Source organism: Ceratotherium simum, chromosome 19 (genome assembly GCF_057802395.1).
Source record: "Ceratotherium simum simum isolate JZ-2026a chromosome 19, ASM5780239v1, whole genome shotgun sequence".
Classification (NCBI taxonomy): Eukaryota; Metazoa; Chordata; class Mammalia; order Perissodactyla; family Rhinocerotidae; genus Ceratotherium; species Ceratotherium simum.
The window spans coordinates 30654564-30672399 of record NC_141918.1 but is presented as its reverse complement, the minus strand read 5'-3'; the positions used below and the strand labels follow the sequence as shown (position 1 = coordinate 30672399).

Genomic DNA, 17836 nt, shown 5'->3' with positions numbered 1-17836 from the left:
CAGAGCCTACTGATAGCTGACAAATTAAGAAACTCTATCTTTTCATTTTTATTAATTTTTTGAGTAAGAAGTATATTCACATGGAACAAAATTTTAAAAGTACTACAGTTGACAAGGAACAGTCTCTCTCTTAGCCCTGTTGCCACACTACTCAATTCCTTTTCTAGCAAAGTGACCAGTTTTTGTGTATCCTTCTGGAGACAGACTATGCATATGAGTATTCAAAATTCTTTTTTCTGACATTTTCTTTTTTCATTTAATTTATCTTGGTAATTGTCCCACATCAGTACATAAGATTTCAAATGCATAGAATTATATTGCATTGCTGTACCCTAATTTTTTTTACAATATATTTTTAGATTTTGAAACAATTTCAAGCTCACAGAAAAGTTGCAAGCACAGTATAAATCATTTTTTTCCGGAACCATCTGAAAGTAAGTTGCTGACCTGATGTCTTATTACCCCTGAATGCTTTCCTGTGTATTTTCTACAAATAAAAACATTCTCTTACATAACCACAATACAATTATCAAAATCAGGAAATTAACATTATATGCTACTACCGTCTAACTTTCAGACCCCATTCAAATTTTGCTAGTTGTCTCAATAATGTCCTTTATGCAAGTGCAGTTCCTCAATCTTTCCTTGACTCTTATAGCCATGACACTTTTGAAGATTACAGGCTAGATATTTTGTAGAATGAACCTTAACTTGGTTCGTCTGATACCTTCTCATGATTAGAATCAGGTTATGCATCTTTGGCACAGTTATAACAGAAGTGATGCTGTGTTCTAACCGCATTCTATCAAGCAACATCCAATTTCTATTTGTTCCATTATGATGATGTTCATGTTTATCATTTGATTAACGTGGGGTCTTGTCTTGACATGAGTACAGCCATGTTTGGCCACTCCATTGACCTACAGCCACCAGCACAAAAAGAAATATAAAAGCTGCTTTCTGCGTGGTGGGAACTGGCCCTTCTCCCACGGAGAGAGTTGCAAGTTGTAACATTTCAAGGCTCTTGGAGCGTCGTAGCACTGGATGGACTGGCCATCGTGCTGGGCTAAGACGATAACCAAAGAGAACAACGCACGTACACAATTACTGGGCTGGGACGTTAGCCAAGGGGCTCAGTGCACGTAGGCCACTGATAACCATTTTGTGCATGGGAACACTAGATGCTTGCTCTGTAAACTCTGTAACTGCTTATATAAACTGCTGGAGACTGAGACGCGGTGAGAGTTCCACCTGTGGAAGAGACGCCTTGCCCAGGATGTGTGATCCTTGCCCAGCTGTGTCGATTGACAGGACTCTCCCGGCAGTGGGGCGTGGATGTTGTGAGTAATTGATTTATTGTGAAGTAATTGATCTGATGTGTTCTCTTTTCGGTCAACCTGGTGTTTCTCTTTCTGGTTGATTTGTGTCATTTCCCTTCAGTTGATCTGGTGTTTCCCTTTCCGATCGATCTGATGTTTTTCCCTCTTATTATATGACCTATTCGGATCTGCTGCTATCTCAGCCGATGTGGATGTTTTCCCTTTCCGGTCGAGCTGGTGTTTTTTCCCTCTTATTATTTGACCTATTCGGATCTGTTTGCGGACTATCGCCGTTACTATCCTCTATATAATAAAATATACCTTGTGTCCATTTGTTTGGAGTGGAAAGTTTCTTTTACGTCTCCAATCGAATCCCCGAACCTCTCATAACAGGTCTGACAGACTTCGCCACTGTAAATTTACTCATTTTTTCCATTTGTAATTAATACGTATTTTTTTGGGGGTGGAAGACTTTGAAAATATGTAAATATCTTATTCTTCATGAAATATTCAATTTATTCATTTATCTAAATATATCACTATAGGCTCATGGTTTCCTGTTTTATTCAATGGGCTATGAGCCGTTAACTATCATTATTTATTTGGATGCTCAAATTGTCCCAGATTTGGTCAGTGGGAGCCTATACAAGCTGGTTTCTGTATGTTCTTGACATGTCCCCATCATTCTTTGAGCACTTTCTTACTTTCTGGCACGACAAGATGATCCAGGCTAAACTTGTGCTTTTCCTGCCCCAGTGATGGAATTAGCTATTTCTCCAAGGATTCTTGGTTCGTTTTAGTGGAGAATGATATTTTGAAGCCACAATTTGGGCACTGTGTGCTCATTATTACTGGAGTGCCTCTGCTACTAGGCTTCTCGGTGGACGAAGCCAGGGAAAATACACACACACACACACATGTGTGTGTATGCATGTACATATATATATATATAAATATACACAAACATATATTTACATCTATATTTATTTCTATATATATAAGTATTTCCAGCCACTGATATTGCTAATTCTAATCCAGCACTACAAAGTTCATTCTACTTTCCTCCCTTTTCATATTTGTAACTCCCTTTGTTTCTCTCAGTGAGAAACCAGACACCCCTTACCCTTAATATATTTACCTATTTGATCAACCTCTCTGAATGTAAGCAAACTCCCAGTCACTGCTGCCCCCTTCCCTGTAGAAACCCTTCTTATTCCACTCAGGATCCAATACCCTGCATCAGGCTGATGCCCCACCCCCCATGTCCTCCTCTTCTTACCTGTGCTCTGACATCCGTCTCTGGGCCTCTGACACTCCCACCACCAAGCATAGATGCCTACCGTACTCCACTTGATCTAATGGCTTTAGCAAGGAATTGTTCCAGGAAGGGAAGGGAAAAGAAAGGAAGGGGAAAAGGGTCCATAATATCTTTAACATGCCCTTTTAACCCATTCTTTTACTATTACAAACAATATTACAATTAATCGTGTCTATACAAGGTTAGTATATGTTTAAGATAAAGTTCTACAAGTGGATTTGCTAGGTCAGAGAGTATGTGCATTTGTGATGTTGTTGAAAACTGTGCCACATTACTTTCCATAGAGGTTTAACAATTGACTCACAACGCTGCCTGAAAGAACACTTAAGAACAGTAATTCTAACACATAAAAAGACCTAAAAGTTACAGGACGACATTTGAGAAAATTAAGACAACTTATTTTCTCTTTTGGAAATACATTTATTGTTACACAAATCAAACTTCCTACTAATTCAGTTTCTTGGCAACAAAAATGAAACAAAACTTAGCCATCACAAGCAAATTTAGGAACACAAGACGATCACCAAACAGACTGGGTGAAAAGTAACTCTCAGCACCCTCAGAGACAAATTGGCATCATCAGCTGAAGAGGAGCAACAGCCAGCCCTGCAATTTACAAGGCAAAGACGAAAGCAGGATGACATGAAACAGCCAAGAAATAGTTCTCTACCAGACTTGTTAATCAGATACTTGTCAGAAAGCCGTTTTCCAGGTCATTTGCTTAAATTCTTTTTACAGCCCAGCAGTGGCATCAGGACGCTTGTTACAGTGTCCCCTTACCATTGCCTTGGGCATGTCAGAAACTGGATGGGGGTTCGAAGTACAGCAGTTTGCCCACGATTTTCCTGGATGCAGGTTTGTGCTGCACCCCGGGAACCCCTTCAGCCCCAAGCAGACCTGGACATTAGCCACCCCAGGATCAGGCTGACCAGTGAGAGAACTGAGACCTGCGCTGTCCAACAGCACCACCAGCCAGACGCGGCTCTTTACACTTAAATTAAATAAAGCATTCGGTTCTTCGGTTGCAGTAGCCACGTTACAAGTGCTCAGCAGCCCCATGTGACCAGTGGCTACGGTCCTGGACGGCGCAGATACAGAATCTTTCCAGCATCGCGGACAGTCTATTGGACAGCGCCGACCTAGACAGTTTAGAGTTAAAAAAAAAAAAGAAGCTTGGAAGCCACTATGCTCCACTACCAAAAATAATCAACAGACGTCATTACTCTTTCCAAATAGGACGAGGGGGAAAATTATGATAAGAAACACGAAGTAAAAGCCTGCAAAGGCACCTGCCAGCAGGCTATCTCAGAGCACTCACTCGTAATTCCCACGGCGGAGGCCGTCCGTCTTTCTGCGGTGGGAAGTAACGCCTCAGACTTCCAGAACGGAGGGAACTCCAAGGGCCAAGATCTCGAGGTTTAATTGTTCTTCGTGGTGGATGCCTGCGTTCACACGGCGGGCGAGCCGCGGCTGGGCGGCCCACAGCTGGACGCCACCCCCGGTGTCGCGCGTCCCTCAATCAGGCGCCTGGCGCGGGCTGGGAGCGCGAGGCCGCTCGTGTGTGCGCGCTCCCGTGCGAGTACGCGCGCCCCCGCACGCGCGCGGGCCGCGGGAGGCTCTCGGCAGCCAATGGGGCGGGGCGCAGCGTGCCGGGGGCGGGGCCGTGACGCTCGCGCCTCGTGACCCAGCTCGCGGCCTGTGTCCTAGGAAGCCGGAAGCGGCGGCCGTAGGCGGCACCGGCCGGTGGAGAGGCGGCCGTGAGCCCCCTGGGGGTTGGTGAGCCCCGCCATGGATCCGGCCGAGACAGTCGCGCGGCCGCGGTCGTCGCTGCTGCCGCGGCTGCTGCTGGTGCCGCTGCTGTGGTCGGGGCTGGCTCTGGGCGCGTTCCCCATGGGCAGCAGCCCCCACAGGGTCCTCTACGACCTCCTGTCGGAGCAGCAGTTGCTGGAGGCGGAGGACTTGTCCCTGACCCTGCTGCAGGGCGGAAGGCTGGGGCCACTGTCGCTACCCCCCGACCTGCAGGATCTGGATCCCGAGTGCCGGGAGCTGCTGCGGGACTTCGCCAGCAGCAGCGCAGAGCTGACCGGGTGTATAGTGCGCGGCGCCCGGCCGGTGCGCCTCTGTCAGAACTGCTACCCCCTCTTCCAACAGGTCGCCAACAAGATGGACAACATCAGCCGAGCCGTGGGGGTGGGTAGAGGACGCTCGAGACTTCTCCTCTCGAGGGTTGGCAGAGGAGGAGGATGTAATGATGGTTAATTCTGGGGGCCTCAGTTTACCCATCTGTAAGAAAAAGGGGTTGGACTGGGACTGAGGAGTTGGGGGCATCAGAAAAGAGGGAGGAGGCGTTATGGGGCTTGGGGTTTGGATTTTTGCCTCCGTGGCTGTTGTTGGGCATCCTCGTGGTACATATTTGCAGATAGGTATGACTAGTTTTCTGGGAGTTCCTGCACCCCTGACTCGACCTTTCCTTCCTCTCCTTTACTCCCTTCCCCTGACTTCGCCACAGTTTCCTCCCATCTCCACCTGGCGTTCCTAGGAAGGACCCTTTCCTGAAAGCCCAAGTGGAGTGGGGAAACTGTAGTGTGGTAGTGGGTAGGAGCTTGAACTTTGTAGCCAGAAATGTTCAGATCCACCACTTTCTAGAAGTTTGACCTTGAGTTAATTATCTTAGAGTCTTAGTTTCCTCCTCTGTAAAATGGGGAAAAACTACTGCCTGATGTGAGTGAATGAAAGAATTAAAAGACATAACGTGAGAGTTCATCTTAGTGGTTAAGACAGTCTGGAGCCAGTCTGCCAGGAGTCCAGTTCTACTCTACTTATTAGCTGTGTACTCTGGGCAGGTTACTTACCTTCTCTGTGCCTGTTTTCTTATCTGTAAGATGGGGATGAGAGGAACTCTTAGAAAACTGGCACATACTAATAGTTCTCAGTAAATGGGAGCTGAAATTTTAGGCAGTGGTAAATCTGTCCTCCATTCTTGGTACCCTTAGAGCTTTCCTGGTCATGTGGGAGGTGCTGTGAGGGATTTAACAAGAAAGAAAGAAAGAAAGACACAGAAGACATGTTCCTACTCCTAAGAACCTTATAGTGTCTAGAGTAGGAAAGGATTAGTGTCAGGGCTAGTGGGAGTCATGAGGTGTGGGCTGGATATGCCCACATGAGGAATGACATTAGGGTTGTGGAGTGGTAAAGTTCCTCTTGTATTGAGAGGATAAGTAGTCTCATGAAAATGTGATTGGAATTATTTCATAAATCATAGTTGATTTGATAAAATATAAACCTGTATATAGTTGCATCCTGCTTTGTCAGCCTGATATTACTTAACAGAAATCTATTTTTTTTACATAAATAAGGAATTTATTTGCATTAAATGAATTCTGTGGTCTATCTTTCTGTAAAGAACTAGTTTCCAAGGGAGTTTAGATAAATTTAGGCTTACATGCTATATTTTTCAGGGATGCTTCTATCGGGTATAGGAAAGAGGATGTATAGGTATATTTCACTATGATTTTAAAATAAGACACCCAGGGCTTGTCCCTGTCAGCTACAGCAGGGTATGATGATATGGCATCACATTCTGTTTTGAGCAATTAGGTGAGTTGTTTTGTGGCCAGAATGACTATGAAGCATGATGCAAAGCTTGGATCTTTTGAGGCAGCAAATGCTTTTCCCATTTGTGTAGAAACTGTGGAATTAAGAAGAGGTTAAAAAATCACCCCAAACTCTAGTGGTACAGTATTACGGGCATCAGAATCTGTGTATGAATTTCCACATGAATTCCCCACTGCCCAGGGGAGGCTTCCCAGTGCAGTGGTGACAGAAACTTCCTTACTCTTCTTTGTGCCTCTCAGATTTCTACCAGTGCCTTGGGCACCCGGTTTGCCTCACCCTTGTGTGAAAGGAAGAGGGTCAAGAGAGAAAAAGAGGCAGAAAACCCCTTCCTCCAATCTGCATGTCCTCTCCAATTCATCCTAGACCTTAGTCTTTTCCCCCTCCTTTCCTCAGTAGAGCTGGATGTGGTTTATTAGCTCAAAAGTGTGATTTCCACAGTTCTGAGGTACTTTATGGATTTAATAGGCTTTTCTGGGTTGGTTTGGGAATTGAACCATCATGTGTAATAAGGAACCTATGGAAAAATGTGTTCTGAGTTTCTTAGGCATGAACTTGAAGGAATCAGTTGTCCTTTGTGTGTGTGGTGGGGGTTGTTTCTTGAAAGTAATGTATTTTCTTTGATTCACATGGACTCAGTCTTTCATTTTGAAAATCTAATCAGCAAGCACATGCTAGTCTTAAATATTGGTCTGGTAAAGGATATAGAAGAAAAAAGAGGATAAGGTCCCAGGCTTCAAACTATCAGTGTGGTTGGGGAAATAAAATAAACCTATATTGAGAAAAAGAAAAAAGGAAGAAATCATCAATGTGAATGTTATAAATTGTACAATAGCAATTTAGAGCAAAAGGGTGAAGGAGATGCTGAATTAAAGGTGGGAACAGAGCAAGGTGGGGTTATTCAGAGAAAACCTGCAAGCTGAATTTTGAACGTAACATCCTTTCTCACCTCATGGGTGAGTCCATGTCCATGGATTGATTGAGAGAGGAGGGGAGTATAAACAAGGAGAAAAAGAATTAAAGGTAGAAATTAGCAAGCTATTTCTGTGGTACAGCAAGCTAATTCATTTAACTATAATAGAATTGTCTGATGAGAATTCTGTTTTCTTGTCACTTCCTCTTGGAATTACTGTGACAAGGACCACATATAGTTTTATTATCTCAAAGTAAAGAATACAGTGATTTGTGAAACCTTAATGGTAGAACTGACAGATTCCCTCTTCCTTAGAGTCATAATTTCTTCTTTTAGTTTAAACTGAGAGGGATGTGGTTTCATTGAGCTACTCAGCATCATCGAGTGGTTGCCAGGGTACTTTGGCCCCCCCAAATTCTGAATTGCTAAGCTCTATCTTATTCTACTAGGTTTGTTCAAAATTTATATATATAGGTAGGTAGACATATAGATATGCATATATATTTATGAACGTGCTAGTGATTGGGACTATGTGTCTGGAAGTGTTCGGCATACCTTTAGTATAGATTAATAAATAAATTCTTAGGAATATAGTAAGAAAGTTGGAACATAGCGTAACATAATGATCTATGTCTTTCATTAGAGATTAGAAAATGTAATCCTTGTGCATTCATTCAAAAAAAAATAATTGAGTACCTATTATGTGCAGGCTAGTGGTACTTACTAGGGATATAGCTGTGAATGAGCAGAGCTTGTAGTCTGGTAGAGAAAATAGACATTAAACTTTTCATTAAAGAAGTAATTATTTAATTCAGGTATGATAAGTGTTGCAACAAAAAAAAACCCCAGATGCTACCAAACCATATAACAAGGGTGCTGATTTTGACTAGGGCTGGAGGTAGATAGAGTGGTCAGTGATTAAAGCTGACACCTAAAATTTGAGAGAGTGTGGGGCAGGGGAGAGAAGGTATACGTGTAAAGAAGTAGCAGGTGTGAAGATGGGAGTCTGGTGTGTTTGAGGACTAGAAAACTGAAAGCACTGTGAGCCAGGAGGAGACTAGTGATCTGAGCCTGAGGAAGTGGGCAGGTGCCGGGTCATGTGGGCCTTCTTGCATATGTTAAGCGTTTTAGACTTTGATTTTAAAGCAATGCAATGTTATTGAAAGGTTTAATTCTGTGGAATGGCATGATCATATTTGTACTTTTTTTTTAAAAATAATTTTATTTATTTTTTTCCCCCAAAACCCTAGTAGATAGTTGTATATCATAGCTGCACATCCTTCTAGTTGCTGTATGTGGGACGTGGCCTCAGCATGGCCGGAGAAGCGGTGCGTCGGTGCGCGCCCGGGATCCGAACCTGGGCTGCCAGTAGTGGAGCGCGCGCACTTAACCGCTAAGCCACGGGGCTGGCCCAACATTTGTACTTTAAAAGGCCATTCTGGGGGCCACCCCCGTGGCCTAGTGGTTAAGTTCGGTGCACTCCACTTCAGCAGCTTGGGTTCAGTTCCTGGGCACAGACCTACACCACTTGTTGGTGGCCATGCTGAGGCAGTGACCCACATACAAAATAGAGAAGGATTGGCACAGATGTTAGCTCAGGGCAAATCTTCCTCAAGCAAAAAAAAAAAAAAAAATCATTCTGGCTACATGAGAGAAAATGGAGGGGATGGGGACTGGGGCAGGGAGGGAACGAGTAGGTGTGAGGAGGTGAATTAAGAGACTCTTGCAGTGATGTGAGAAATGGTGGTGGCTAGGATATCTGGGGATATATATATATGATGGGGAGAAATGGATAGATTTCAGAGATATTTTGGAGATAGAATTGACAAGACTTGGTGGTTAATTGAAGGTGGAGAGTGAAGGAAAGGAAATAACCATTGCCAGTGTTTTAATAAGAGCAGCTTAATGAATAAGGGTTGCCATTTACTGAGACGGAGGGAGGAACATGTTTGGTGGGGGAAGATCATGAACTAGATTTTGGACTCGTTGATTATGAGGTGTTTATGAGACATCTACTTGGAGATATTGCATATGTGGTTGGAGATAAACGTCTAGAGATCTGGATTGGGGATAATACATTTGGGAGTACTCGGCTTAAAAGTAGTGTTTGAAACCATGACATGATGGACGTACCTGAAGGATGAGTAAGGAACGCTAAGAATTGAAGATTTGGGTAGAGGATAAAGTATCAGAGGAGACTGAGAAGAAAGAGTCAGAAAGATGAAGAAAAATCGAGAGAGTGTGGTGTCCTGTAAATCAAGGAAAAGGGAAGGGGTGGTTATTTGTGTCAAATCCTGCTGAGAGGACTGGAAGTACATCTATCAACATTGACATTATTGCTGCCATAACTAGAGTGGTTTTGATGGAGTCCTTGGGGATGAAAGCAAGATTAAAGAGTTAAATAGTGAATGCAAGATGAGGAAGTGGGAAGAGTGAACCTACACAGCTGTTGAAGAGTTTGGCCCTGAAGGGGAGATAAGAGAGAAAGGTTACTAAAGAGGACTGTGGGACTCAGGGGGTTTTCTTTAATTTCTTTCTGTTCCTTTGTCCCTCCATCCCTCTGTCTCTCCTCTTCTTCCTTTCTTAAGATGAGAGAGACCTGAACATGTTTAAAGGCTGATGGGAAGGATCCTATAGAGAAGGTGAAGATACAGGAGAGAGTGGAAAAGTAAACAAGGTCAGTTTTCCTGAGAAGGCAGAGTAGATGGGATGTAGGGCATCCCCAGAGAGATGAGCCTTTGACAGGGGCAGGCGCTTTTGGCACTGCAACAGGAGGGTGGGAGAGGTCGGGTGTAGAGGACGGCAGGTCAGAGTTTCAACTTGATGGCTTCTGTTTTCACTGTCAACTAGGAGGCTAGATCTTCTCTTGAGATTATAGGATGAGTGGAGAAGATTGGAATAGTGATTTTAAAGAGGCGAGAATGAGCAGACAGGACAGTGAGGTGTGCAGGTTGGAATTATGGATTTATTGTAGAAATAATCTGCTTGGTTGTTTGCTTTTTGCCAAGCAGGCGTGATGAAAGTGGATGGTTGGGTTTATTGTGGTTAGGGTTCTGCTAAGTGGTTATGACAGATTTGAGTATTTAGAGTTTTAAATATAAACCAAGGGCCAGTGTTTTTTGATCATGTGCTAGGCGTTGGGAATAAAAAGATATAAGACAAAGTTTCCGTCCTAAAGGAACTTCTGTCCAGATAAGGAACTTAGACATACGTAGGTGGATATCGTGCTTTAAGAAACTGAGCCTCAGAGTGATTAAGTAACTCATCCAAGGCTGTGTAGTGGAAGAGGCTGTGTTTGGATCTAGAGAGATACTAGTGTTTCATAGAGTTGTGATAAGGATTAAATGAATTACACATTTGGAGCATTTAGGACTGTTAGGTACTCAGTAAGTACATCATCATCATTGGGATTATTCGTCACTTCCCTTCCTTTCCCACTATTGCCACTGTCTTTTCATCATACCTGAATTATGGAAATAGTCTAATTTGTCTCCCCGCCTCCTTATCCTACATATTGTGACTTAGACCTATATTCCCAAACTCTGTTTTTCATGAGACTCTCTTCAAAAATCTTAAAAAGTTTCCCCACTGTCTGACTCTCATGACCCTCAAGACCCTTCATAACCTTGCCCTAACATCTCGCTTTAATCCCTCTGCTTTCATAGAGGTGCCCTCTATTCTAGCTCTATTGGCCTACTGAATACTCCCTGTATACCTCATAATCCCTCCTCTTTCACTCCTTGATCATTTTATTCTCCCATTTTAGAATCCTCTTCCTTGTCAGCATAGGGCTTAGTTCAAATCCCACTTCCTCATGAACTCTTTCCTAATTTCCCCCAACTACACTGGTATCTTTTTCAGCTGAACTATTCCACACATTGACCACTCATACAGGCTATACTGTATTGATTTTTTAAATAGCCAGTCGTGTGTTTATGAAGATTCAACTTAAGTAACTGATTACACTTAGCCAACTTAGAGCAGTTCAGGTAGGCAGCAAGGTAGCTAGGTGAAAGAACATATACACTTTCTTACTAGGTGCCAGACATTGTGCTAAGTGACTAACATGTTATTTCATTTAGTAGGGTACTGATAGGACTCATGATTATGAAACTGAACCTCAGAGATGTTACCTCAGCTGCCTGTGATTACTAGCTAGTGACCCAGGCTTGTCTGACTCCTTAGGCCGTGCTCTATTTAAGAAGTAATAATAGAAATTTTCTTCTATGGCTGATATTGCTCTGAAAGCAATTCTAAGAAAGGGACTTTTAAAATGATTTTTTTAATTCACTATTTTAAAAGCAAACATTCATTTGGATGCATCTTTTAATGAGATCACAAAACTAAGCCACAGAGAGAGTAACTGTCCCAAAATGAACATCAGAGATATTTTAAAACAAGAATTCTGCCATTAAGCCCTCCTTCCTTCTTTTCCCACCCCACATGCCTGATCAGTTCTTTTCTAGAGTTATCACTCTTTCTCTTTTATTACTCACACTATATGATTCCTTGTCTGTATGTCTCTGGGGAGGTTCTTGAAGCCCCAGTGTTGATAGCGTTCCCTTATACTTTTTGTATCCTTAAAACTCCAGGATTCTTGTACTACCTGGTAAATAGTAGGAGTTAAGTAACTTTTAAAGAATGAAGGATAAGCAGGACTTAGTTCTTTGCTTGGGGCAAAAGGGAAAGGAAATAGAAAGGGTCAAATAATTTAGCAACTTGGATTTATTATTTGCATAGTGTGAGTTTCATTATTGAAATGATCTGTGGAAAGCGTAGTCTTCTTCTGGGTGCAAACTATTTGGGTATAAACTTGATGTGTCACATTTTCTTGTGGATTATAAGATTTTGAACCAAAAATTGCCCAGAAGATGAAACTAAATGTTTTGTGATCATTTATCTACCAGATTAAAAAAATTATGTAAATAATATATAGTCAGTGTAGAAAAATTTAAACAGTGTAAAAGAGGCAAAAATAAAATAAAAATCACCATATTTCCATTATTCAGAGATAACCACTGCTACATTTTGGTGAATAGCTTTCCAGAATTTTTTCCTTGGCATCAAAAGTAAGAAATATGACACGCACACAATTTGGGCCTAAGTAGTTGAGATTGTTCTATAGAAGCAAGTACTTATTTAAGAAGCAAAGTTTCTTCCTGTCCAAGTGAACTTGGTAGCAATAAATGTTAGCTGCTATTGTTTTATTACAGTTGTTATTATTAATAACATCATTATTTGATTATATAAAAATGTTAAAATGCTTATAATAAATGTTTAAATTAATTTTATAAGGTTTTTTGCCTCAAGTTGTTGTTTGGGAAGTCTAAAAATACTCACATTGTATTTTTCTGTTTTTGTTGTTGTTACAGAATACTTCAGAGAGTCATAATTGTGCCAGAAGTCTCTTAATGTCAGATAGAATGCAAATAGTCGTGATTCTGTCTGAGTTTTTTAATTCCACGTGGCAGAAGGCAAATTGTGCAAGTAAGTAATTCTTTCATCTTCATGGTGCAGTTCTGGTTCAATAGCATAGATGTCACGTTTTAGTGAATTTTGAAATCTTTGAGGCTAGATAATACTTTTTATTACTAAGTTTAAATGCTCTGTGATTAGCATCATGATTTATTACTGGGGACTATTGGGGCAAACATTGAGAGGCAGAAAAGCGTAGCAGTTACCAGCGTGAGCTTTGCAGTCAGGCAGATCTGGGCTTGGTTCTAAGTTCTGCCGCTTACTAGCCCTAACGTACCAGCTGTCAGACCTTGGGCAGGTAACTTTGCCTCTTGGAACTTCAGTTTCCTTGTCTGTAAATTGGTGGTAATAATGGAACCTACCTTATACGATTATTTTGGGGATTAAATGAAATAAATTGTTTAACGCACTCAGGACCTGGCACATAGTTAATGTTTTAGAAATGTTAACTGTTTAATATAATCATAATTATGTTGTTTATTATCATAATCTGTCATATGCCGGGGGGAGGTGATAACATCTGTTCTTCCAGTTTTGCGAGTTTGTGTATATTTGTATAATAAAATGAGATCTATTTTCAGGCATTTTTTGGAAAAATTAAAATCACCGTTTCAATTTAGAAGTGTTTTGAATACCAGCTATGTACCAGTTCTTGTTTTCCATGCCTTGTAATTTAGTGAGGGAGAAAGTTATATTTACAGTATAACCAACGGCAGACAAATAAGTGCTTTAATAAACTTACGGAGTCCTTGGGGGAAGTAGAAAATAAATCGAATTGGGGAGGATTTGAAATGACTTCCTGGAAGAGGTGCCTTTTGATCCTTTATGACTGGGCATGATTTCAATAAGTAGAGATAAGAGGAAGGACATTAGAGATAGAGAGCTGTCATAAACAGAGGCCCAGAGGTGTAAAAGAGTAGTAGATGTTCCAGGGTTCTGGAAGCACAATGGGAGATAAAGTTGGAAAGGGAAACTAGGACCTTGACTGATACAGTAGTTTTATCACTTATGCCAACTATTTTCATACTGCTTAGGACACGAGCATATTACTAAGAAATAGTTATATACTATAGTATCTTGGGGATTTTCAACACACACAGAATATTAAAGGCAATGAGAAGTATGGCAGGTTAAAAAAAATTTTTTTTAACATCTTTTGACCTAGCACTTTCCAAGCGTTTCTTTTCTTTTTTTTTTTTGACTACAAAGACTCATATTATCATGGAGCCCCACTGGAAGAGGAAGAGAGTGACCAGTGTTATTATAATAGTTTAGGCAAGAAGCAAAAAAAACATGAAGTAGGGCATGGACTGTGGAAATAGAAAGGACAGGATGGATTAAGAATCTGTGTGTATGTGTGAGTCATTAAGGAACTTAACATTTCTAAGGACTTGTTTTTTTGTTTAGTTCATATGAAGAAAAACTGTAAATGGGAAAAAGACTCCCTGCTAAGTTTCTTTTCCTTTGCAGTATACCATGGTATATTGAAAACAGTCATGCATCACGTAATGACGTTTTGGTCAACGATGGACCTCGTATACAATGGTGGTCCCATAAGCTTAGTACCTTATAGCCTAGGTGCGTAGTAGGCTATCCTATCTAGATTTGTGTAAATACTGTAGGGGAGGAAGACATTTTTCTCCACCCTTCTAGGTTCTTCTGGTTGGTCTAAGAATTAAATTGACATGAGACAGGTTAACAGGAGAAAAACAAAAGTTTAATAACATGTATACATGGGAGAAACCCAGGAAAACCAAGTAACTTGCCAAAATGGCCCAAGCCCTCACCTTAAATACTCAGCTCAAGACAGAAGATGATGTTAGAGGTGGAGAAGGTCAGGGACTTCAAAGAGAAGGAAAGCAATTCACAGATAGGTGAAAAGGAGCAAACGTTTGGAAAACAAGTGTTTGGCCACGCAGAAACAGAAGAACACAGAGAGGAGCCCAACAAACAGGTTTTTCTAGGTTCCTCCCTGTCTACCACCAAGTTCATGTTATGATAAGGTGATAGCTCACTTCCTGAGGTTTTTTTAATCTGAATTCTTTTAGGCAGTTAAGGGGGAGGTGACAAGAAAAACTTTCTGAGTCTTTTGTTTCTTAAGAATAATCAGCCTAAAATAATCCTCATGTTAAAGAGAGACATTTTGAGGTGGCAACTTTTGTTCCCCTTCAGTACACTCTATGATGTTCACATAATGACGAAATTGCCTAATGGTGTATTTCTCAGAACGTATCGCTGTTAAGCAATGCATGACTGTGTTGATTCTTTTAATTTTGTCTCTATTAATTCTAATTTTATGGTAATTTGAACAGAGGCTTGGCTAACAGCTTTTTTTTTAAAAGCAAAACCTTTACTTTTTTGGAGTAAAAATTTCTAGTATAAATATGATTGAACAGAGTTTGCTTAACCTATATAGGAGAACTATATTTTAAACCCTTTAGGAAAAGCCATTGGTATAGAAAAAAATACGTTAATTACAAATAATTTAAAATCAGTTAATTAGGATAAGTGGGCTATGTATTGGGGTTCACTTCTTTGGACTGATTTGACTTAATTTATATACTTTAGAGGTAAAGCATCTCTTCTTTAAAAGGTGTTTTGTAACAAAGACTTCACTAATTCAAAGTAGCTTTCTTCTCCAGTTAGTTAAAGAAAAAAGGAAACATTTTGCTGCATATTTACTCAATATGGTAGGTATAAAACTCTTCAGAATAAATTCTTAGGGTAGTTAGTTTTTGTATGAAGCACATCCTATCTTGAAAATATTCCTTGATTGAACTTCTTCTGAAGAACAAGTGAAATGCTTACTTCCTAATTAAAATTAATTTGTCCAAGACATATGGTCAGTGAAAGAAGCAAGGTGGAGAGAAGTATGACATCTTTGGGGAGTTAGATAGCTGAGTGGGCAGGGAAGAAAGGAAGACTTGGTTTTCATTCTGCTTATGTTTGTACCTTTAGATTTTATGCCATATGCATTTAATACCTATTCAAAAATACATAAAATTTAAAAAATTTTAACAGAATGTCCAAATCTAGAGTGAGTATTTATATGTTAGATATAGTCAGAGAGATTGGCTATTTTCTTTTCCAGGGTTATGCATTAAAAAAAATCATCTTCCTTTCGTTGTTTCATTCACATTTGAAAATTTCATCATAATTTATATTCCACATTTTAAATGGAAATAAAGTAGTTTTATAAATTTGTACTTGTCTGGGCCAGCCCCCTGGCATAGCGGTTAAGTGCGTGCACTCCGCTGCTGGCGGCCTGGGTTCAGATCACGGGCATGCACCGACTGACTGCTTGTCAGGCCGTGTTGTGGCGGCGCCCCACATAAACTGGAGGAAGATGGGCGTGGGTGTTAGCCCAGGGCCGGTCTTCCTCGGCAAAAAGAGGAAGATCAGGGCTGATCTTCCTCACACACACACAAAAAAATTATACTTCTCAGCTGTTTTCTCTTGGGCATTCTACAATAATCATCTTAACTAGAATTAAATAATCTTTAACGAATTACCTGAATGCACTCCTATTTATGCTTTCTGCAAATCTATTTAATAAAGATAATGTGAACATTTTCTGGAAAATTTAAAGAATTGTTCAAATAACTTTAAAAATTTTACCAAAATTTCAGAAAGCATTCTTACTTGAGCCTGATAGTCTTCTCTTACAAGGTAGTGAGAAAAGAAATTTGAAGGAAGGAAAAAATAAGGAACTAAAGAAAGTAACAAGTCATCAGTTAAATAATATTTCTCAGTTTCATAGCCCTTGTCTCATTTGAGCTTCACAGTAAGCCCTGTGAGGTGGAATGAGGGCTCAGAGAGTGTAAATGAACTGCAGATCAATAGTCGAGAACTAAATTCAAAAGACTTTAAGATTGTTCATCTGAATAGATAATGTTCACAAGTTAATGCCTAATTTTGTTTTTTAAAGTGCTGTTTGACAAGTTCGTTGCACAGTCTCCATTTTAAGAAATATAAATACACTGTAATTAGCCTTACAAAAGTTTAACATTTATGCTATATACATGTTTAATATTATGGAAAACCTAATCTTTTACTAAAAATATAAATGTAAAATGCTCTAATTTTTTCTGAAGACTGATCAATACTACATCAAGTTAAAACTAGATAATGTGAAAAAAATTTGTTTTAGTAGAGTTGCACATTTTCTAATGTTAACCCTCTGCAGTGATCAGGCATCAGGCATCAGATTCTGATGCAGTTGCATCTCTAACCACCAGATCTATTAAACCACTAATTTCATGGGATCCTCACTCTTTTATTTCCTTAATGAATGATGCTAAAGTCTTCTCTTTACTTTTGCACTTAAAAGAAAATCCATTTCCCACCTATCTAGTCATTGTTTTTTAAATCATTGGCTTTTAGAAACATGTAAAAGAATACAAGAGTTGTTTACTCTTTTAATAAAATGGAAGAAGACAGTCATATCACACTATAATTTTAAATAGATTATGCCCAGTCAGAAGTTCGCCTAGGATATAGTCATTTTGCATTGTAGGAGACCAGAATATCCTACCCCAAAATATGACTGTAGGAGACCAGAATATGCCACCCCAAAATATGCCTCTTTGGCATAAAGATTATTTTGAGCTGATTATTTCCAGAAACAGCAGACACAGGAGAAGCTCTGAAAACCATTTTGTAAGGGAACCATTTTGTACGAAATGTATAAAAGTAACCATTTTGTAAGGGAAATTTATATTTATAAAGGAAATTTCCGTTTGTTAAGTGTCTCCCTGTCTATACCAGGAAGAGACGGATGACTCTAAATCACAAGAGAATTTTATAAATGGAGAAGGCGGGAAGGGGTAACAAACCTTACCCTTGTTTACCATGCTTTTCCTAGTCACTTCCCCATAACTGGCCTTCCCTATATTCTTCTTTCTTTGTCTTTAGCTGAAGATGGTATTTAAGCCTGAGTTCTAAGCCACCTCTTTGAGTTACTCATTTTCCCTGTGTATCTTCCATGTATAAGATATGCAAGTTAATAAACTTCTGGGTTTTTTTCTCCTGTTAATCTTTCTTTTGTTACAGGGGCCCCAGCTGAGAACTTAGAAGAGTAGAGGGAAAATTATTTTTCCTCTCCTACAGTATGTACATGAAAATCACAGTATATAGATGAAAATCACAATATAAATATTCAAAAAAAATTTCTAGATTATTTGCCTTTTTAAACACAAA

General features: G+C 40.2%; 2 protein-coding genes across 2 annotated transcripts in view; one reads left to right on the top strand and one right to left on the bottom strand.

Moving 5' to 3' along the window:
* NR2E1 (nuclear receptor subfamily 2 group E member 1) overlaps positions 1-4427 on the bottom strand; it is a 101568-nt gene extending 97141 nt beyond the window's left edge. Inside the window, exons 1-2 of the mRNA XM_087443765.1 lie at positions 4375-4427; positions 3956-4047 (exon numbers count right to left, since the gene is read on the bottom strand). Of these exons, the coding sequence (XP_087299891.1) occupies positions 3956-4047; positions 4375-4427 (145 nt within the window). The remainder of the gene's footprint in view (positions 1-3955; positions 4048-4374) is intronic.
* The window catches only part of OSTM1 (osteoclastogenesis associated transmembrane protein 1), a 33841-nt gene continuing 20362 nt past the window's right edge, over positions 4358-17836 (top strand). Inside the window, exons 1-2 of the mRNA XM_004422183.3 lie at positions 4358-4827; positions 12535-12649. Coding sequence (XP_004422240.1) covers positions 4426-4827; positions 12535-12649 — 517 coding nt within the window. The 5' untranslated portion in view covers positions 4358-4425. The remainder of the gene's footprint in view (positions 4828-12534; positions 12650-17836) is intronic.